Genomic DNA, 21,750 nt, shown 5'->3' with positions numbered 1-21,750 from the left:
CTGTGTGTGCAGTGTCTGTGTGCAGTGGCTGTGTGCAGTGGCTGTGTGTGCAGTGGCTGTGCCCCCAGTTGGCTGACTCAGGCAAGTGTCTCTCCTCTTGCCGAGGTCACGTAGGGTGCATCCCAGCTCAGAGCCACGTGATCCCTGCTGGTGCCCCAGGCGCTTGGGGCGGCTCCGGGTTGGCCTGAGTCAGCAGGGAAGTGCAGTGGCTCCCGCCAGCTTCTAGGACATGCGGCTGCGCACATGGAGACGTTCTGTTCCTGGATCACAGAGGTCCTCACTGTTGGCAGAGCGCACCCACTGCGGGTCATCGCTAGCCCTCCTCTGTGTGTGCTCGGGCCTGCTAGTGTCAGCGTGGCTGCCGACACACCTCAGTGCCCAGGGAGGCCAGGGGCAGCCTCTGCTGTGTGTGCACTGCCTTGGGGCTGTGCGGTCCTAGGCTGTTGCCGACTCTTGCAGAGCGGAGTCCGGAGAGGAGGTGTGGGACGCGTGCCTGGGGAGCAAGAGGCCTGGCTGTGCTCCCCGGAACCCACACAAGGAAGGGAGCCAGGGTGGCCACACACTTTCACCACCACAGAGACACACTGGGTCCCTGGAGCCCTCGGCCACCCCGGCCTGACCTGCAGGCTCCAGGACAGCAAGATGCTGCCTCAAAGACAAGGTGGGCCACCTGAGGGGTGATGGTGGCCTCAGGCGAGTCTGTCACACACACGCACGCACACGTGAATCTGTCACACATGCACACAGGAATGCATGCATTCCTCCCACACTCAGGGCTCAGCAGATGCGTGCAGTGAGGACAGTAGACACATAACTGTAAACATTTTAATCCCTAAAACAGGTGTGTGCAAATGTGCTCGTGTACAGTAGAACGTGTTCGGCTCGGAAGACGGGCATGCATTCCTGGGAAGCACGCGGGGTCCTGAGGGCCCAGAAGCCTGAGGAGCAGAGGGCGGGGCGTGTCGCCTCTGGGCTCTCCTGGATCAGCTGTTGCTAGTGGCTTGCACCTACAGCTGGGCGAAGGCGGTGGAGAACGGGCCCTTTCCAGGTGGCCTTGCAGTGAGCAGTGACCTGCGGGTGTGACCGGATGTGCCCTGCTCCGGGGCTGTGCCCCAGTGCTCTCGGGGAGAGTAACCTAGCACGGGGCTGCTCTAATTTTACCGGCCAGGAGGGGCTGGTCACCGTCCTCACAGGGCTGCTTTAAGATGGGCGTGGCTTTCGGGAGAAGCGTCCAGCCTGTGCCTGATGAGGCACAGCGTCCACCGCCCCCTGCGAGAGTGTTTCAAACCTGAGATAAACGACCGCTCTTGGCAGCCCTCCTCTCCCCGGGGAGGGCCGAGTGGCCGGGGTCCCCGGGTCCCACTACTGCTCGTCAGAGGCGCTCTGCTGGGAGGCCGTGTCGTCCAGGCCCATGTCCTCCTGGCTGGCCCTCCGGCACAGCACGCCCGGGGGCCCGGCCTCCGCCAGGCGTGCATCTCGGAGCCGCCCCTGCTCTGGGCTGTCACTGGGCTCGCACGGATCAGAGAAGTGCTTAAGGAAGAAGAGAGGAGCAAGGACGTTAGGCCTGTGCTCCCTGCCTCCCGAGTCCCCCCATCACCCGGACAGACACAGGCACCAAGGCCGGAGGCTGCACGTTTTGAGGGCGGGCCCTTACACGCGGGCCTGTCACCGAGCCCGCTAGTGTCCAGGGCTCTGCTCCGGAGCTCTGGACACGCCCCCAGGTCTAAAGGCAGCTCCAGGCAGTGGAGTGTGAGTGTGTGTGAGAACCAGCCACCCTCCCGGCCCTGGGCTGGTGCTGCCATCGCACACTCAGCTCACAAGTGGCTCGAGAGCCCTTGGGTTCCGGATGCTCAGAGTCCTGAATGTCATCCTTGCTGGAGACCGAAGAGGGGGACTGCCAGAACCCTGGAAGTGTGCAGTGGGCCGGGCAGGAGAGGAAAGGTGGTTTGTGCCTCTGCCGAGGGAGAAGATGGAGGGTAACTGAGCTCGGGACTCCGGAGAGAGCAGCAGATCTGCCCGAGCTTTGCCTCAGCCCATTCTGTTTCCTTTCCTAACCGAGGCCGTGGGGGCACTCCTGAGGGCCTGCCCCTTTCTTTCTCACACAGGAGTCTGACCTGGAGTCGGCCAGCGTGAATTCTGGGCAGGCAGCCTCTTATCTGCCCCTGGTTCTGGCACGGCTTGGAAGTGTTGGCCATCTTAAGGCGGGGAGCCCAGGACAATTTTAGAGCGGTTCTGGCACAGCTTGGAAGTGTTGGCCATCTTGAGCCCAGGACAATTTTAGTGCGGTGCCCACTCCTGTCCTTCCTTCCCCCTCGGGCCAGAGCACCACATCGGAGAGGAAGGATCTCGCTCCCACAGAGTGGGTGAGGAGGCGTCGTCCCTTTCCTAGGCTCTGGCTTACGGAGATAATCATGCTGGGGTCCACTGAGCCCTAAAATCACCCAAGGGGCCTATGACCCAAGAGCTGGGGGGTCGCCTTGCTTGCTATGGCGCAGCCAGCCCTAGAAGAAGGCAGGGGCTCCTGGCTGGCGGGACCCTGGCCCACGGCGCCCTCCTGCCCGGCCCCCGCTGCAGCCCTTACCCGAGCAGCGTGGCCAGCGGCCCTGGCGGAAGGGCCCATCACGATGTTGACGCTGCTGGAAGACTGTGTGTCACTGGTGTTGCCGCCCTCTGCGGCAGAGAGGCCGGATATGACCAGTGCGCTGGAGAAGCTCCTTTTGCCAAAGAGGAAGCTGAGAGTGGAGCTGGTTGAGGAGCCCAGGCTAGACCGAATGAGTGCCTCGGCCCGCTCTCGGACACTCAGGTGGCCCGTGGTCGTGACAGGAGGTGGCTGGGCATGCAGGGAGGCCGCAGAGGTGGGCAGGGAGAGCCGGCTGCCCGAGGGCCGCTGGGCCAGCTCGTGCACAGACGTGGACGTCTGGAGGAAGGCCTGGTGGCTCTCCAGGATGGGACCCGAGGAGCTCAGATGAGGCGGCCTCTGGCTCACCGATGAGTGTGCCTGGACGGAGTGGCTCCTGCCCTTCCTCCGGCCTGTGGGAGAGAGCAGAGCAGCTGTCAAGCCCGTAAGGAACACTCACTGAGGTGGCCGTGACGGACACGGTGGCCGGCCACTGAGGGCAGCACGCTCTCAATACCATGGCTGCATGGGCCGCCTCCCAAGTGCCACTGCCACGACTGAGCTCACCTCCACGGCTGCCGCTTCAAGGGAAATCTCAGGAGGCCACGAGCGCCACGCACGTTTATCACCAGGCTTTGTTTCCCCTTTTAAATGTAGCGTTTAATTACTGTGTTCAGTGAACTGTTTTTTCCTAATTCTGTGTGTGCGTGTCTGTGTGCGTGTGTCCTCGTGTGCAGTGCTCCCGAGACTCAAACGTCAGATACCCTGGACCTGGGGCTGCAGCTAGGGGGTGGCTGGCCCTGACCCCGCCCCCTCACTGTGCTGCGGTGACGGGCAGTGTGCCTCGGCTCTCACGCGGGCCAGGCCGAGGAGCTGCTCCAGGCCAGCTCTGCAGGCTGAGGCGGTGAGCATTGTGCCGACTGAGCCATCTCCCCAGCTACGCCTCAGGCTCTGTCAGCTTTGTGCTGCTCTTCTTTATTTTCAACTTTAATTTTACAAGTGAAACAGCACCGCGCCCAAGAAAGCCGCATCAAAAATCATCTGTGCAGCTGCTCCAGCTCCCTGTTTCATAATTAGCCTGTTCTTCCACAACTGCACGTCAAGCCGCTAGCACTTCAGGGAGAGCCTTCAGGCCTGAACGGAGACGGAGCGGAGATCTCGCTCCCTGATGTTTTCTTCATCTTTGGTCACTAGCTGGAAGGTTGTGGAGAGAGCCTTGGTGACGCGAAGCTGCAGCCCTTCTCTCGTGTGGGATGCCCGCTAGCGGCCCGTGGCTGCGATCTGTACCGTTCAGTCCAACCAGATGACTGGGGGTATAAGGAGCTTTGCCAACAGACGAGCTGGTCATGGGAGGCGGCGCACGGCAGGGAAGACCGGCCAGTCAGCTGGGCGGTGCAAACGAGGTCCTGCTAGCGGCGCACACTCACACTGCCCAGTGACAGCGTTCTGCCTGTGCTTCCCAGCCCCGAGAGCCTGTCTGTCACACTCACACGGCAGCTAGCACTTAAGGTTTAGCAGAACTGGCTTCCCAGGCTCCGGTGTGGCATCCGGGTGGTGGAGGCTGGGACCTTTGAGCGGCTCCTCCCTGGAAGAAGTGGGTCACGAGCAGGCTGTGGGGACTACTGTCCGGCTCCCCTCCCTCTGAGCGCACTCTGCGTCTGTGAAGACCAAGTGCAGAACCCCATCTGCAGACAGAACCCATAACCCCCGCCAGCCTCCCCGCCTTCCCAGGCGCTGGACCCAGTCCCCTGAGTCAGTCAGTTGGGTTGCTCTGTGGAGACCAGGAGCTGGTGGAAGAGAAATGCAGGCAGTGGCCCTGTCTGTAGGTGGGGGAGGGGTGTGCCCTTCTCCTCTCTTGCCCTCCGAGTGTGCAGGGTGCAGGCTGACACTCGGCTCCGCTGGGCACAAGCTCAGGCGCCTTGTTGCAGTGCCCGCTTCCCTCATTCTTCCACGATAGGGAGGGGTCTTGCTTTGAACCGTGTTCCCATCCCTCGCCTGCCCACAGCGGGGAAGGGGCTGCCTCAGGAGGAATGAAGGGTCAGTTCCAGCTGCTGGAAGCCAGGGGACAGTATGAGGCTGTGGCAGGCAGGGGACACAGCCAGAGGTACAGCTGGAGGTGGTGCCCTGGGTCTCACCACCCTCAGGGCAGGGTAGCAGCTGAGGAGGCCATGGTGGGTGGACACAGGGGCTCAGGTCTGCCCCTCCTCTGAATCCAGCTTGGCTGCTACCTTAGGGTGATGGCGTACCTTCTCTGTGCTCCACATCCCCATCTGGGAAGGGGAGACAGCGCATCCCTGAGGGCCCAGAGCCCTGGAGAGTGTCGGGAAACCGTGTCAGCACAGCCCTTGGGTGGTGTCCCAAGATCAGCTCTGTGCACACAGCATCTGCAGCGAGGCGCAGTGCTCACACGGGGTGCAGAACAAGGAGGGCACCACCAGCTAGGTCAGGCTGGGGACCCCCGCCCCAGCGCTGGCTGTGGTCACAGGCCAGGAGCCCAGGCTCTGGGCCATTTAGCCAGCATGGTTCCTTTGCTTGCAAGTTCAGAGTCGGGCTGGACTTAGAAGAAGAGTTTTAAGAAGTGTAATCCAAGATCACCCCTGGTTTAGCTTTTCAAATATCTTGCACCAACACAGGCCTCAGATCACAGATCTAGTGGTAAGTGGAGGTAGGGGTGACCCCTGCTGTGTAGCTTGGGTCTTAGCAAAGCCAGGCATCTGGATCCTCTGGCCTCACCAGCTGAGGGGACTGCTCTGCTCTGCTCTCTGCTCTCTCTCCGCCCTGCTCTCTGCTCTCAGCTCTGCTCTCTCTCTGCTCTCAGCTCTCTGTTCTCTCTTTGCTCTGAGCTCTCTGCTCTCTGCTCAGCTCTCTCTCTGCTCTGCTCTCTCTGCTCTCTGCTCTGCTCTCTTTCCACTCTGCTCTCTGCGCTGCTCTCTCTCTGTTCTTTGTTCTGCTCTATTTTCTGCTCTGCTCTCTCTCTGCTCTCTGTGCTGCTCTGTTCTCTGCTCTCTGCCCTGCCCTGCCCTGCTCTGCTCTGCAGGCAGAAGGCATTCACCAGGAAGGCCTCGGATGCCAGTGAGGGCCTGGGACACATCTGTGCCTCTCCAGCCTTGTTCTACTCAGATGTGTCAGCTGCAAGGCCAGGACAGTGCAGGTGCACGCAAGCTTTCCCACCTGGAAATGCTTTTCCTTTGCACATGTGTGATGCCTCATGTCAAAGGCTACGGAAGCAGTGACCACCCCGGGCTGGGGCCTGAGGGCTGTGCTGGGCTCAGGGACAGCAGCTAGCAGGTGAAGGGGTGGTGTCTGCGCCCAGTAACCACCTGCAGCCCTTCCCCCTCCGCCGCCCGCCTGCTCGGCCGCTTCACCGCTGCACTGCCAGCCCCCGCTTATCTGTCTTCCCTCACTCCTGTCCACCTCCTCTCTCCACAGTCCTGCTCCTCACCTGTCCGCATCTGTCTGATCTATCAATCCATCCATCTGTCTGTCTATGTATCATCTATCTATCTATCTATCTATCTATCTATCTATCTATCTATCTATCATCTGTCTATGTATCATCTATCTATCTATCATCTGTCTATGCATCATCTATCTATGTATCATCTGTCTATCTGTCTACCTATCTGTCTGTATCATCTGTCTGTCTGTCTGCCTACCTACCTGCCTACCTATTACCTATGACCATATCTACGGCCTTCCAGTCCTCTCTACTCTCTGTTATCTATCAGTCATTTACCTGCTCATCTGTTCAAGCCCCCCACCCCCAGCCAACCCGTCACATTCTTGTAATCTTACATCTTGTCTCCCCATCCTCGCCTTGCTCTGGGCACTGACCTCCTGGTCCCTCTGGTGCAGTTACAGAGGAACCATCCACAGACGTGCTTATGAAATGCTTTTAGAAGCTGAAGAGAGAGAAGCTGGGGGCAAAGGATGGAAGTTCTGACAGGCTGCTGAGTGCAGAGCCAGGAGCACCAGGAACCAGGCCAGGGTCTCTGCCTCCTGGGCCGTGTCCTCTGTGATCCCTCCCTGTCCAGCCAGCTCAAAGCCTGTCCACTTAATACCGTGTGTTCCATGGGGTCGTGTCCTCTGTGGCCCTCCCTGCCCAGCCAGCTCAGCCTGTCCATTCGATACCATGTGTTCCATGGTTGGCAGAAGTGTTCTGAGATTTCGGCTCAGCTCCCAGGCCCTTCCTCTGTTCACTCTGATCGTGGCCTTCCACCCTTGTTCTTTCTGCCTTGGAATTTTGGTTACCACGGAGCGTGTGAGGGGCAGGGGACCGCCTACAGACCAAGGAGGTCTGTGCCCCAGCACGTCATAGCCAGGAACAGCACTGAGGGGCACAGGGTGCGTCTGATAGGCAGACAGACAGACAGACAACCACCCAAGGAAAAGGACACATGGATGGTGATTGACTAAAGCTGCACCCAGCTAGCAGAGGGCATCTCTGAGTAAATCTCTTCCCACAGCCAGCCCTAACCCCAAGCTCCTTGACAGCAGATAAAAGGCCCCGGCGAACAGAGAGCACATCCCACGACGCTGGACCCAAAGCGCACACTCACCTGCCCTCGGCGCCCTCCCGCGGGGTGAGGCCCACGGGGCGCCTCGCCGGGGCTGTTCTGTGCTGCTGTCGCGGCTCTCTCCACTAGGGGCGCTGCTGCCGCCTGCTGCCGGCGCCCCGGCGTCCACGTCTTCGATGTTGCCCCCGCTCCGCTGGCCCACACTGCAGTCCTTCCTCATTCTGCAGGAGGGACGGGAGCGTCGGGGTCCCACCTCCCACACACTCACGTGGCGCACAGGGCAGAGGTCCCGTAAGACTGTCGCCAGCTGACGGTCTCACGCGTGCATTCCGCAGGCTGTGAGCGACCTCCGACCCCTGACCCTGGCCGTGAATGACCTGGTGGACAGCACCCCCGGACTGCAAGTGAGGAAGGGGCCCAGGGCATAGTAAATAAATAAATGCTGACGAGGCATGCCGGGTGCAGAGGCGGCCGCTCCAGCCCTCCCTGTGAACCCATCGGGAGCGAGCCGCCGCACTCAGGCACTCAGCGCCCCCGGAAACTGGCCTCCCGTCCTCGTGTTAGGGGGAAAGGCAGAGTGGCACGCCCGAAGGCCCTCTGCAGAGGCCAGTCACTTCCGAACACCGGAGAGAGCTGGGGACAGGGCCTGGTCGTCAGGCGCCCGCTGTGCAGTGTAAGCCTGAGGACTGAGCACGCACAAGAACATGCGCGCAAACAAGATTTTAAAACACCACACAAGAGCGCCCACGGTCCCGCAGACCAGTTAGCGGGCACACAGCCTGGGCCTGAGCGTGGGGACAGCGACATTCCCCGGGGATCCTCCTCCCGCTGCCCAGAGCTGCCCGCGCTCTGCCCGGGCCTACCTCAGCCACCTGGCCTGGAGCCACGACCTCACGCGGTCCAGGGTGACAGGCCCGCCCCAGACGCTCCGCAGCTGCGTGTGCGTGCCGAGGTAGGACGTGGTCAGCGGCGACACGAACATGGGGTAGCCCAGGGGCTGGTCGCAGGACGAGTTGATGAGGTTGCGCAGGACCTGCTTGTTGTTCTGGATGCTGCCGCGCTCCGGGTTGCGGTTGCGCAGGAAGATGAGCTCCTGCTGCTGCCCGGCCCAGAGGCCCCGCACGCACTCCCTGTTCACCTGCGGGTGGGAGGAGTGGGAGGGGCCGTCAGCTACCGCGGGGACCCTGGGGACGCTGGGGACCCGCGGGGAGCGGGTGTGGCTCTCGGGCAGGGAGTCTGAGGATGTAACTCGTGGTCTAGGCCACAGTCTCTGGCCTAAATGACGTCATATTCTTGGGGGGGGGGTAGGGAAAGCAGCAAGGAGGTAGGATTTCCTCTTAGCCCTGTCGAAGATGAAGGGTCACGGGGAAGAGGGCTCTCACACCCAGGCGCAGGCAACAGAGACAGTTCTGGAGCCTTCCAGGCCACGGCCAGTGGCCACGAGTCTTATAAGTTACCTAAACGCATTCAGAGACTTGAAAACAGAACGCGACTCTGCTGTGACTTTGGTTCTGCAAGGAGGCAGATGCTCCACCAGCGAGCCAAGGCTTTCCGGCTGCTCCTCGGCCCCGCCCCCGCCCGCCGGGCCCGCCCCCTGACCTAGGGCCCCAGCTCTGCCCTCTTTCCCTTTGCTCCCCCGTGGGAGAACAGGGCGCCGCTCACCTTGATGACCTTGAAGCTCAGGAAGCCCCTGTGCAGCATGATGACCTTGTACTCGTCGGCGCCCTCGTCCACCACGTGCCTCAGGGTCAGCAGCTCCTCCTGGTTGGACAGCACCGCGGCTCTCCAGGCCGGGTCCCCCTCGTGGCAGATGACCACCTTCTTCTCGAAGGCCCGGATGGCTTCGTAGAGAACGGCGGGCTCCTCGTACTCGTCCGGGCAGGTGAACTGGTCCTGTGGGGAGACCGCGGGGGGCTCAGCGAGGCCGGGCAGAGGGCCCTCCTCCGCCCCAAACCCCGCCCCTGACCCCTGAGCTGGGCATCTCAGCCTCTCCCTAACCAGGTGGAGCACGCTAGCAGGGCGCTGCGTTTCTCAGGCCTCCGTGACGTCTGTGTCAACCCCGCTCTTCCTAGTGGACTGTCACCTCGGGGAAGATGGCCGTTGGGTAATGTCGCGTTTATTTAGACCACCTCACTGTTTGCAGGGCTAAGTACTGAGTAATTCCTGAGGCTCTCCAGAAAAGGGGCGCATTCTTCCGAAAGATTCTGTTTTTATTAATTCGTTTGTGTAGGGTTTTTTTTCTGAGACAAGAACTCACACTGTAGCTGAGGCTGACCTAGAGTAATTCCTCACTTTTTGAATTTTATTTATTTATTCACTTTCCATCTTGACTGCAGCCCGCTCCTCCCAGTCCCCCTCTTCATTCCTCAATTTAATTAGTGTTTGAGCGTGTACCACACACCAGAGAGATGAAGGCTATGGACGTCATCCTGTGTGTGTGTGTGATGCGTGTGACTGAGCATGCAGAGACAGAGGGCAGCCCTGGGCATCTCGCTGGCTATCCGTGTGGTGTTTGAAACTGGGTCCTTACTGGCCAAGCTGGGAGAGGCTGGCGGCCTGCGACCCCAGAGAGCCGCTGGCGTCCGCGCCTTGGTTTTCTACCTGTGTTCTGTGTTCTAACTCTGGTCCCTGAGCTTGCACAAGCACGTCACTGACTGAGGTGTCCCCGCCCCCGCAGTCCCCCGCCTCCACACCCCGCGTTATTTACTCTTCTCCTCACTGTAACCCAGAACTGGACACAAACAACTCGAAGGGAGAAGCTCTCCGTTTCAGCTCATGACTTTACAGGATTCGAGGTGGGCTCCTTGGCTGAGGTCAATCTAAGCGTCTGGGGCTGAGGAACATCCCAGAGCGGGGATCCCTGGGAGGAGGGTGGGGGAGGATAGGGAGGGTAGGGGAGGATGGAGGAGGGCCACGGAGGACGAGGAGGACAGGGAGATGACCATGGAGGATGAGGAGGACGGGGGAGGACCACGGAGGACAGGACGAGGCTGCTCACCCTACCGAGGGCAGAGAGTAAAGGTGATGAGCCGACTCTTTCTGGTTCCAGTTAATCCTTTTTGTGGGAGCGGCTTCTTACCTGGTGCAGTTTCAGGGACATCCGGACGGCGGGAACGACGACCCTGTGCAGCAGGTCCATGTCGGCAAACACCCACTCGTCTCGAGCGGTGACCCGGAAGTCGCCCTTGAAGAGGGCGTGCAGCCCGTACAGGAAGGAGTCCAGGCTGCAAGCACAGGCAGGCACGTGGGCCCCTGAGCACAGCACCCACGGCCTCTCTGTCCCCCCAGCGCCTGCATTTCCCGGGGCTGGGTAGATGGCACACACAAACACGAGGACCTGAGTTTCCAGAACCACATCAAAAGCCACGTGTGCTGGCTTGTGCCTGTGGTCCCAGTGCCAGGGGCTGAGGCAGGACGGGCCCTGGGTCTAGCTCAGCCAGTGAGTCCAGACCAACGATGGATGGAAACAAGAGTAGTGAGATGCGTGGCCCCTTGCCCGAAACTGCACACATCTTCATATGATTTAGGCTGGCCCGGCATGGAGAGGGAGAGGGCTCTGGACTTCCCCCAGAGCCCCCAGTGCCCGGCCCCACAGCTGGGTGTGAAGTGTGCTGGTGCTTAGTGGACGGTCCTCTTCACCATAGAAACCACTGCCATGGGCTCTGACCATGAAACTGAAACCCAGCCTGGAACAGCCAGACACACACACCAGAAGGCAGGCTCACCCTCCCAGCCACACTGGCACTGCCATGCCTCCCCTCCCCCCTCCTCCCCTCAACAGCATCTTACTTCCCCTCTTGAGGTCTCAGGGCTGTGTTAACCACAGTAGAAACTGGATTCTCCCAGAACACAGAGAGAGGGAAAATAACCAGGTGGCACCCAAGCATGGACTCTTGGGTCCTCCGGGCACCTCTGCTCTTTGCCTCCCTTTCTTCACACCTAGGGAAGAAGCAGGGCGGTGAGGGTCAAGGTCAGGGACCCTCGCTCTGCCAGGGCTGTCAGGGCTTTCTCATGTCCAGGCTCTCCTGCTTTGTCTCACTTCCTGTCTCTCTCTGCTCTCATTGAGAGTTACCTGAGCGATGAACAGGGCCCCGGGGCCTTGTCTGCCTGCACATGACAAGTGAGCTCGGGAGAGCACTGTGTCCTGATTTGGGGATAGGAAGGATGGTCTTCCTGTCCTCTGTTCTTCCGTCTACACTGTGCCTTCCCATGGGTACCCTGAGATGCAGGGTGAAGCAAACCGGACAGACAGCACCCTGGACAGGGCTGGCTGGGGACAGGAGAGCAGGACGAATGTGGGGAAAGAATCTTCAAGGATTTAATGGGAAGACTTCTGAGCCGCTGACCTGAGCCTCAGGGAGGCGCAGCCCCTGCCTAGAGTTGCTGTGGGATACGCCCTCTTTGTCGATTTCCACCCAGGAGAACAGCACACAGGCTTTGTGCTGGAGCAGGCTGTGAGAAATCAGGCTGCCCGCCAGGGCCGCCTCAGATGGGCTGGAGGGACCTAGAACCTTCTGTACCGAGGTGGAGGAGGTGGCCGTTTCCAAAGGCTGTCTGCTCAGAGCAAAGCTCCCAATAGGCTGAGTGCTGCAGCCAGTTCCTGGGGGCAGAGAGGCCGTAGGGACAGAGCGGGGCTGCAGCCGGGCTGGCTCTGAGGTCTGAGGCTTCCATAGTTGAGTGACACCTGCCATGGGCAAACATCTGGGGATGCCCCTGTTGCTGGAAAGGCGCTAAGCACGTATGTGGAAGTGAGGTGCTAGGTCACGTGTGGGCCAAGCGCAGGAAGGTACCGGGGACAGCCCTGTGCATCAGTGTAGGAGGGAAGCTCCTTTTAGATGTGAGAACGAGGACAGCCCAAAGGGAGACCCGAGGATTCACCCAGGGAACCCCACAGCTACGGGAGCCTGCTGCTGGTCCGCCGGAGCCTCCCTGAGACACCCGGCTCCCATCTGAGGCCTCAGCTGTGCTCCAGAGGCTGACCCTCTGTTCAGGGAAACGACGCTGTGCGGTGCTCAGTGTTTCCTTAAAATGCCTCTCCACGTGAACCGAGACCACGAGGGAGCCCCTCCAGCCCGGGGAGTCACCCCCGACCTCAGACACTGAGCAGCTCCAGTGGGAAAGAAGAGGAAAGGAACATCCTGCCAGCTGCTGGAGTACGGCTGGGTGGAGCACAGCAGGGCAGGGGCGGAGCATGGAGGGCGCAAAGTCTACACCACCTGCAGGGAACTTGGCTTTGGAGTTTTCAGCTGAGAAGCCAGCCTGACTGCATGCCCTCTCTGGGCTGAGAGGCGGATTCCTGAGGCTCACTGGGCAGCCAGCGGAGCCCACAGGGACACACCAAGCCATTGGGAGGACTTGTTTCTAGACAGAGGTGTGCGGTGCCTGAAGAATGGCAGCCGAGGCCATCGCCTGGCGTCCACACACACCCGTATAAGCACATGGATACACACACACTGACGGCACTGAGAAACGACAGACTCCCACATGGCGGGGTCTGGGCTGTCGCAGGCTATGTCACCACGGGGCTGGACGCCTGGAGGACCAGCAGAGGGCAGCTGCGTCCAGGCAGGGACAGCAGGAGGAAGCCACATCTGGCTTTGAGCCCAGCCCTTCCGGTTACTGCTCTGCCCTCCTTCAGTCTGACAGGCACTACCATGCCTCTCATATCAGGGAGGATTAGACACCTCGAGCCAAAGCTCTTACAGGCCTTCTGAGCTTCGCGACAAGAACGACAACTACCACAAAGCCTGAGCAGCCCAGCCTGGCTGTTGCCTGTGCTCTCTCAGTCACTGGGATTGGGCCCATGGGGACAGCTGTCCACGTCTGGTCACAATTGTCATGGCAACTATGCAGGGTGGTTGGGTGGAGTCTGAGTGCAAAAGCAACCCAGAGCAGTGCCCATGGAGGTGCTGTGGCCCAGTGCTGACAACCCCAGGACCCCTGGGGATGAGGACAGTGCTGGACGTGGGGTTAGCCAGTGCCAGACACAGGTCTATGTCGGGGGTCACTGCCGGGGTCATCAATCAGCAGGTCTGGACCTGAGGCTTCAGGGAAGGTACAGGGCAAAGGGAGGGTTTTCTCAGGGCTCGTCAGGGCATGCCCAGCGCAGACGGACTTGCTCTGTGCCCCTAACATGCCCCGCCCTCCACACCGCCACAGCCAGGCCCTTGTGAGGAGCAGAGACACTGCTGTGGGGATACCCAGAGCTCAAGGTGTCGACCTCTGCCACCAAGCCGGGAGCAGACAGGAGGCCTGCCCCCTGACCACAGTGAGCTGTCTCCCTGGGCGCCTTACTGCCCTCTGGACAGCCACAGACAAGGCTCTACCTCACACCAGCTCCTGGGACCAGCGCCACCTCTGGTCACAGGTGCATTCGCTGGCCTTGGTCATCCTTACACGCCCAACACAGCCACACAGATACAGTTAACACACCACGCCAGAGGAATCAAGAAGGAAAAGCTGGGGGAGCGAGCTGATGGGCAGGGTCAGAACTCAGCGTGCGACACTACACTGGGGCCGCAGGGCCAGCTGGGCAGCCACCCTCACCCGGACACAGCTTCTTACTGACACAGCTGGGCTCCTTCCCTGCTGCCCCAGGGAGCGCAACGGCCCTGCTTCTTCAGGCTGCGGGCAGCGAGGGGGAGTGCGGCCCGGCTCACTGCGGGTCACCCCGCAGGTCACCCGGTGCTTCCTCCACTTTGGGGGCATGTAATGTCCCCCGCACCTTCAGCACCACAGCACAGTCGCTGCTGTCAGAGCCCTGTTCCCCGTTCCCTTCTCACGGGATGGGTTTGAAACTGTGACCCGTGATCCAGAATAAACCCTTCTTTCCTTTAACTTGCTCTCAAAGGCATTTCCATCATAGTGGCAACAAACAGACGAAAGCAGAAACTATTGGTTCCCGACCAGCACGCCCTTTGACTTCCCGTGACAGCGCCCCCTGGTGTCTAAGATAAAAACCTTCCCGTCAGGGATCCCGGCTTGAAACCAGGTGGAGAAGGACCAGCAGGATGCCCGGTTGTTCCCTCAGGCTAGATGCCTCCCTGGAAATGAAGAAGTGTGATCTGGAAACCCTCCAGATGCCATGTCTGCCTCCCAGCCCTGGATCACGGCGTGCATGTCCCACACCCAGGTTCTTGGGTGGGTAAGAGGACAGGGACTCCGGTCCCCATGCTCGCACAGCGAGCTCTTTAACCCAGGCTGTCTCCCCAGCTCTTATCTCTCAGAGCAAGTTAGAGAGGACCGGCAGGCTGAGCACAACTCCCAGCAGACACCCATGTCAGCATTCTCATTAGCCTGTGGGCTCAACTGCCACATCGGGGAGAGGCAGGTGTGTGGTGACCAGCCACTCCCACGGGAAAGGATTCCTGTGGGCAGGAGAGGGCACGACGTTCCTGAGCTCGGAGTCAGCATGGAGTCGGTGCCCAGGCAGCTTCGCACACCACGGCCTGGCACACGCCATGGCAGCACAGATGCTCGGCAGGGAGGAAGCGACAGACACACTGGACTAGCTGGGATGCCCGGGGCTCTCTCCTCCTTTCCTCCATTCTCCTCGTTTTCCTCCAGGCCTGGGAACCGAACCTATGTTCCCACACTCACCCAGACAAGGCTCAGCCATGACCTCCACCCACAGCCTCTCTGTTAGATTCAACTGCTCCCTCGGGTACCAAGATTCTGATTTCAGCCGACAACCTACCTTAACCCCCTAAGTCAGGAGCTTCCATCTTTCTCCTGCCTCAGTTTCTCTGGGGCTGAGTACCAAAGGTGAAGCCACAGGACGGCCACTGATGGCCAGTGACTGAGGGGGTGAGTGGGCCCTGGGGCCCAGCTGCCTCAACAACATTTCCAAATGCAGCAGCCTGACGCTTACAATGAAGGGAAACGGTCTGCAGTTCCAGCCTGACGGGCTGAGGAAGGACGCCTCTGGAAGCAAGCAGGCCGGGTTTGAGGTAAAGGAAATGGCTGACGGTTTCCATCGACCGTGAACCCTGGCACCTGCCCAAGCCTAAGCCATCCTAGACGTACCTCATGGCCATACTGTGTGCTGCTGTTCCCAGAGCTCGCCTTCCCAGAATGCACAGGGCGAAGGAAAGTGTCACCAGAGGTGAGTCCTCATCGCTGTCCACGTGGTCCAGGGCCTTGGAGAGCTGAAAGAGCAAGGATGGGAACGCAGCTGACACCCAGGCTCTCACCTGGGTGGTCGAACAGGCTTCCGGGTGGACCCTGCTGCCAACCAGCTGCCCCTGGAGTGACGGCTTCCGTGCCCGGGCAGTTTCTCTTATGGCTGAACTTGGGAAGTGCTGTCTTAGTGACTTTTCTCATTGCTGTCATGAAATTCCTGACAAGAAGCAGTTAAGGAGGGAGGGAGTTTCTGGCCCATGGCAGAGACCACCGAGGAGGGGAAGGTGTGGTAGCAGGGGTGGGGGAGGGGCCGGTCACACGTCTGCACAGTCAGGAAGCAAACCCGGCACAGGAGGCAGGGCTGGCCTGTAAGGCCCCAAAGCCTGTGTGGTGGTTTGAGTGAGAATGGCCCCTTATAGGCTCAGGTACATGGATGCTGAGACAAGGGGTGCTATTTGAGAAGGATTAGGAGGTGTGGCCTTGTTGGAGGAGGCGTGTCTTTGGGGAGGGCTTTGAGGTTTTAAAAGCCCATGCCTGGCGCTCTCTCTCTCTCTCTCTCTCTCTCTCTGCCTGTGGATCAGGACGCAGAGCTCTCGGCTCTCAGCCCCCTCCCTCATCTCAACCCCTCCCCCCCTCCCCAACCTCAGCCCCTCTCCCACCCCTCCCCCTGCTCCGCCCCTGCCCACCTCCCGCCTCTTCCCAGCGCAGAACTGAATCCACTCCAGGAAGGCATTGCAGTAGCTGGCCCTCGTGATGCCCTGGAGACAGGGCACGTAGTCGTCGTCCGTGTTGACGCTGAACATCGCGGCGTCCCGCTCGATGTGGTGCCACTTGGCGAACGGCTGGAGGGACCGCAGCAGGGCCTCGTTCTTGACCCACGAGAGCAGCTTCGGGGAGGCCGCCAGGTAGTATATTATGCTCTGCAGAAGGCAAGGGACACTGAGGCTGCGCAGCGGCCTGCGGTAAAAACTTCGTCATTTTATTGCTTTATTTTATTTTATTTTATTTTATTTTATTTTATTTTATTTTATTTTTTGACTTATCCGGTCTCAGTGAGAAGGGGCTGGAAAGAAGGGGCTCCTCAAAGGCTGAGGAGCTGTCACTGGCTCCATCACTCAGCTTTGGCCACCCGGGTCTGGAGCCTCTGTTGGGGCCTCTCGGCTCCGGGGCAGGGGGTCCTCTGCTCACAGATAATTGCTCGGAAACCGGGAGTGTTAGACACTCAGGGCTGTCTCTTTAAAAGCAGGGGTATATGAACTGCTCTCTCTGCCCACACGGCTGGGACAGGCACGGCAGCCGGCTGGTGACCTCTGCAGGCCTCGCCTGACTCCCCAGACCTGACTGGTTAATTCTGTTATCTGTGGGATCCCACCCGATTCCCCAAGCCATTCTGGGTCTCTCAGACTCTCCTCCCTAGACTTATCTTCAGCGCTGTGTCCCGGTCGGCAGAACCCATCTTTACGGAAGAGGCTGTGTGTGCTTGAAGAGTCTTAGAATGTAGTCACGTCTTTAACTTGTACGCACAGGACTGAGTTCATTATTAGCAGAACCCCCCCCCCCCCAACATTGTGCTGTGCTTAAATGTGGATGAAATGGCCTGCCCGGGGTCTGACTCTAAAAGTCTGAGCCGACACCGGCCACTGAGCCCTGGGGAGCCGGATCTCGGTCCTGCCTAGTGGAGACCGTTGCTATGGGCCCTGGTGGATGCAGACAGCCACACAGGACAGCACTAAGTTGGGGGCCTCAGAAGGCCTGTCTGTAGCCTCCCCCAGCCCCGGCGCCATCACTAGCACTTTCCCTGTCCTCTCCTGTCCTGCTGTCCCTGCTTCTCAGACACACCTCCCAGGCCATCGGTTGGTACCTGGGACAGAACGACTTTTCTCCTCAGGGCATCGGAGCTGCACATCTCTTCTCTTTTGACTTTCCCTTTTCCCTTTACTCCCTCCCCGTCTGCCTCCTCAGCCTTGTTCTTCCTCATCTTCAGATTGTGTATTTGTCTTGTGCCTTGTAGCCAAGGATGACCTTGAACTTCTGGCCCTCCTCCCTCACCTCCCTTGCACACTGCACACCATAGCACCTGGCTTTATGCAGTGCTGGGGCTTGAACCCAGGTCTCTGTGCATGCCAGGCAAGCACTCTGCCAATTGAGACGCTTGTCCAGCTCACGCTTCCAGCTCTGAGCTGGACCATTTGCCCGTCATCTAATGAGGAGCTGCATAGCTCGAGCACGGAGTCTGTTCTCACTCTTCCCCCTCCTTCCCTCCCCCGCTTCACCCCTGCTCCCTGGCCTCTCACCCACCCCCTCCCTCTCACCTTGATGTAGAAGCGGACGAGCGCCCTCCGGAGGTCAAAGACCTGCAGCATGGTGGCCGCGTTGTTGTCGAGGATGCTGTAGCCCTGCAGGATGTACTGCGTGCGCGTCACCTCCCAGGTGAGCCAGCGCAGGTGGAAGGCGGCGTTGCAGGACAGCAGGTGCGGCAGGTGGCCAGGCCTGCAGCAGCAGCAGCCTTGGTCATCCTCGTCGCCCTCCAGGATGGCCTCCACCTCCCGCTGCTGGCAGTAGGTGCCTGGCCGGGACGCAGTGGACATCAGAGCACAGTGGCAGAGAGGGCAGAGGGGGAGGAGGGGGAAGAAGGCAGAGAGGGCAGAGAGGGCAGAGGGGGCAGAGAGGGTAGAGAGGGCAGAGAGGGCAGAGGGAGAAGAGGGCAGAGGGGGCAGAGAGGGTAGAGAACAGAGAGAACAGAGAGGGCAGAGAGGGCAGAGAACAGAGAGGGCAGAGAGGGCAGAGAGGGCAGAGGGAGAAGAGGGCAGAGGGGGCAGAGAGGGTAGAGAACAGAGAGAACAGAGAGGGCAGAGAGGGCAGAGAACAGAGAGAACAGAGAGGGCAGAGAGGGCACCAAGTCATGGACGGCTGTGAGCTGAGTCACAGTCAGCTGTGAACTGCGCTGGGAATCAAACCCGCCTGTCTGGAAGAGTCGCCGGGCACCTAGCCACTGAGCCGTCTGCCCAGCCCCGTGAGGCATCTCTACGGTGCTAGAAGGTGCCGGGATATGATGTTTGTTCTTAACTTAAAACAGACCTACCGAACAGCCATGATTCTCATAACCAGTAACTCTTAAGGTGTGTGCCTATGTGCAGGCGTGTATACATACTCCTCTGCGTGTGTGTGTGTGTGTGTGTGTGTGTGTGTGTGTGTGTGTATGTGTGTGTAAATCGGTAGGCAAGAGGTCAACCTTGAGGGTCATTCCTCGGGAGCTCTACCTTGTTTTTGGAGGCAGCATCCTTCAGCTGCCTGGAGCTCACTGACTGGGCTAGGTCGGCTCAGCCTCAAGCGTGTGCCCCGCACTGGGCTGTTTCTCTGCTCACAACCACTCAGATTTTTCTCTGTCCTCTGTGGTTGTGTTTTGGGAGATAGACACTTTTATGGCTGCCACAGGCTCATTGGTGGAGACTTGGAGAATCACCTCAGTCTTTGGTGACACAACTGAGGTTAGAGACATCTGTCCTGGAACACCTTCCCGGACAAATAACAAAGCAGAGACCGGAGGAGAGGGAAACACAGCGAAGAGAAAATAACGCTGGCCAGGGAAGAACAGCAGGCCAGCCAGGCCAAGAGCAAGCAATGTTGAGGTGGGAACGGAACCGTGTTCTGCTTCGGTCATCCTGAGCCTTGCGTGAAAGAGCTGCGCCCCAGCTTCTCAGTCCACACAGGAAGGAGGAATCCATGGCCTTCCATTGCTGTGGGATTTAACTCTTCCCTCAGTAAAGGCTGTGCTGCACGGGGTGTGTTAGAGAGAGGAGAGAGCCAAGCACATTCACCCATGGGGTGACCTGAAGCTCTGGGCCGGGGCATCTGCTAACTGCATTTCCTGTCAGGTTTTCTCTTTGGCTCGGAGACCATGTTAAGGCCCTGCTGGGGGTTCATCTTTCCTTCGTGAGTACAGTCTCAGGCTGCACCTCTGGATTACTTCATCTGTGTTGGGGTTTCCTACATCTGTCTTTTTTTGAGGGGTGCCCTGGTGTGTGCGTGGAATTCAGAAGACAGCCAGCTAGAGCGGGCTCTTTCCTGCCACCGTGTCGGTCCCTGGAACCGAACCGGGCTGTTGGGACTTTAAAGCAGGTCACCCCCGCTGGTCTGTCTCTGGTTTAGCTCTAACAGTGACAGTGTTTGTGTCAGCCACGGGCGGTTTCCACTTCCTAGGCAGAGACAAGCAGCTGGCGTATGCTCGCTGTCCTGTTGGCATTTGAAGGTTCTGAGCTGCCTCACTGAGAACCTGCCTACTCTCCCAATAGTCCAAGCCCCTGGTTAACCCTGCAGGCCTTGGTTCTGAACACTGGATGGCCTTGAATTGAGGATGACGGCTAAGTAGACAGGAGACTCAGCAAGGTGCCACAGGGACAGTGCCCCCTGTGGCCAGGAGCCTGTCACACAGGGTCACGATGGAGAGGTGCTCTGCCATAGATGTCGCTGCCAGGCTGTGCGGCCTCCACTCCTCTCCGTCTGTGAGGTGATCATGTACGGTATCCCCAACCCTGGGCCACCCCATCCCACACTGAGGTCAGGGCATGCTGAAGGCTGTGGACTGGTGTGTTTCCAGAGGACTTCACATGGGAACGGGGAGAGGGAGGGATCAGCCTCTGTTAACAGAGCTGTTAACAGGGTCCATGCCTTCTTCAACATTTTCACAGGCTCAGAAGGAAACAAGATTGTTTGCTTATGAATTGGGGTGCCCTAGATATCCCCATGAAGACGGATTTAGGGTTGAAAATGATCCTAGCATGGGGAGCAGACTCTAATACACTAAAATTCAGTGAGACCACAGACACCCTGCACATAGGATCAAAAGACCAAGCACAGGGTCTAGAAATCTACAGGAGCCCATTTAGCAGAATCCCGGCTACTGTCACGGGGTGTCTGATCCCACACCGGGGTGTCTAGAACCCACACAGCAGTGAAGCAGAGGGCAGCTTCAGCCCAAAGCCCATGCAAAGGGTCACTCGCAGAACGACACTGAGCTAAAGGATCTAGCTTGTGCTTTGTAAAGCTTCACCACGAAAGGAGTGAGGTGAGGCTCAGCAGACGGAACATCTGCCTAGCACACACGAGGTCCTGGGCCTCAGCCCTCATGCTGCGTGACATTCAGCTTGTTGGTGCACTTGGGAGGTGAAGGCAGGGTGACCGAGTTCAAGGCCTTCCTCGGCCACGTTGTGAATTTGGAGCCAGCCGGCTTCCAGAAAATCAAAACCACAACAACAAAAAGTAGAAAAGGCTTGGGTTAGTGTGAGTTTGAGTGGGGTCATAAAGCATATTTACTGATAAACTCCAGCCGGCTTCCTGGGCAGTGAGATGGCTCAGCGGGTAAAGGCTCTTGTACGAATCCCAGTGACGTAGGCTTGGTACCAGGACCCACATGGCTGTGCTCTGTGACCTTGGTGGTGTCACTGGTCTCTGGGTGTGATCTCTGATCTCTCCCAGCATAGACAAAGCCAGAGGCCCTGCTGGCTCACTGGTTCGCTGGCTCCCTGGCCCCACCCTAAGCTCCAAACTGTCTTGCTTTCATAAGCAGTTTCTCCTGAGCTTCCTAATCCCACTCTTCAGCAACCCTGGACCAGCTGTCTTTTAGCAATGACCTTGGGAAGCATTGGCCCAGTGTGCAGGAGCAGAAAAGAAAAAGCATTTAAGAATGTTACAGTGATTTAGAACTTGTTTGTTTTCTGAGCACAGTGGAAAGCTTTTTTTTTTTAATAACAATTTTTTATTCCACGGAGTTTGTAGAAATTTGCTTTGTATTTGGATAAGGCCCTAAGAACAAGCATTTCCCAGTACAGTGCTGGGCAAACTAGATTTCAAACCTGGTGCTGAGGCCTTTAGATGAAGAGCACTGTTCTCCATGGTGAAATTTTGTTTCTCGACAACATTCATTTAAGTGGCTCTCACCAGCTTAGGAAGGCCACGCCCAGGCATGTCACAGAATGCACGCACCAACCCGGCTATGGTGGGAGAAGCCAACACTAGCTTTTTGTAAATAGATACCGCAGTTCCCCAAAGCCACATGTTCCTGAGATAGGGCTGGTCTTCTGTAATGAAAAGCTAGTGTCTTGAATGCTAAATGCTCTCCAATGAAAAGCAAGTACCTTTGAGATCTGGCTCAAGTGGGCTGCAGGAGTCTGGGAATCTGGGTTCTGACCCCAGCATCCCCATGTGGGAGTGGGGCTCGTGCCTATAATCCCAGCGTCTGGGATGCAAAGACAGGAAACCCTGGAGCTTGCTGGCTAGCCGACCCACCAAACCACCGAGCTCAGGTTCAGCGCGAGACTTTGTCTCCACAACAGTAAAAATGATGTGGTGAGCAACTGAATAAAGCACCGGACGTCAGCCTCTGGCAAACATACACACCAATGTCCTACACAAAAATGTACACACATCTACACACAAATATGCTTAAAAAAGTGGAATCAATCAGAGCCTCCAGGTATATGGGGCAGCTCAGGAAGA

The 21,750-nt window shown here is 58.7% G+C and overlaps 1 protein-coding gene across 1 annotated transcript in view; it reads right to left on the bottom strand.

Annotated features, from left to right (window-relative positions):
- Nucleotides 1-675: 675 nt before the first annotated feature.
- Pcnx2 (pecanex 2) overlaps nucleotides 676-21,750 on the bottom strand; it is a 71,709-nt gene continuing 50,634 nt past the window's right edge. The window contains exons 19-27 of the mRNA XM_055617565.1: nucleotides 17,568-17,821; nucleotides 15,942-16,175; nucleotides 15,160-15,281; nucleotides 10,214-10,358; nucleotides 8,797-9,027; nucleotides 7,998-8,272; nucleotides 7,177-7,355; nucleotides 2,582-3,030; nucleotides 676-1,530 (exon numbers count right to left, since the gene is read on the bottom strand). Coding sequence (XP_055473540.1) covers nucleotides 1,363-1,530; nucleotides 2,582-3,030; nucleotides 7,177-7,355; nucleotides 7,998-8,272; nucleotides 8,797-9,027; nucleotides 10,214-10,358; nucleotides 15,160-15,281; nucleotides 15,942-16,175; nucleotides 17,568-17,821 — 2,057 coding nt within the window. The 3' untranslated portion in view covers nucleotides 676-1,362. The remainder of the gene's footprint in view (nucleotides 1,531-2,581; nucleotides 3,031-7,176; nucleotides 7,356-7,997; nucleotides 8,273-8,796; nucleotides 9,028-10,213; nucleotides 10,359-15,159; nucleotides 15,282-15,941; nucleotides 16,176-17,567; nucleotides 17,822-21,750) is intronic.

This window comes from Psammomys obesus, unplaced genomic scaffold, assembly GCF_907164565.1.
Source record: "Psammomys obesus unplaced genomic scaffold, mPsaObe1.curated_primary_1811, whole genome shotgun sequence".
In the NCBI taxonomy this organism is placed as follows: Eukaryota; Metazoa; Chordata; class Mammalia; order Rodentia; family Muridae; genus Psammomys; species Psammomys obesus.
The sequence above is the reverse complement of the archived record's forward strand: the minus strand, read 5'-3'. Positions and strand labels throughout refer to the sequence as shown.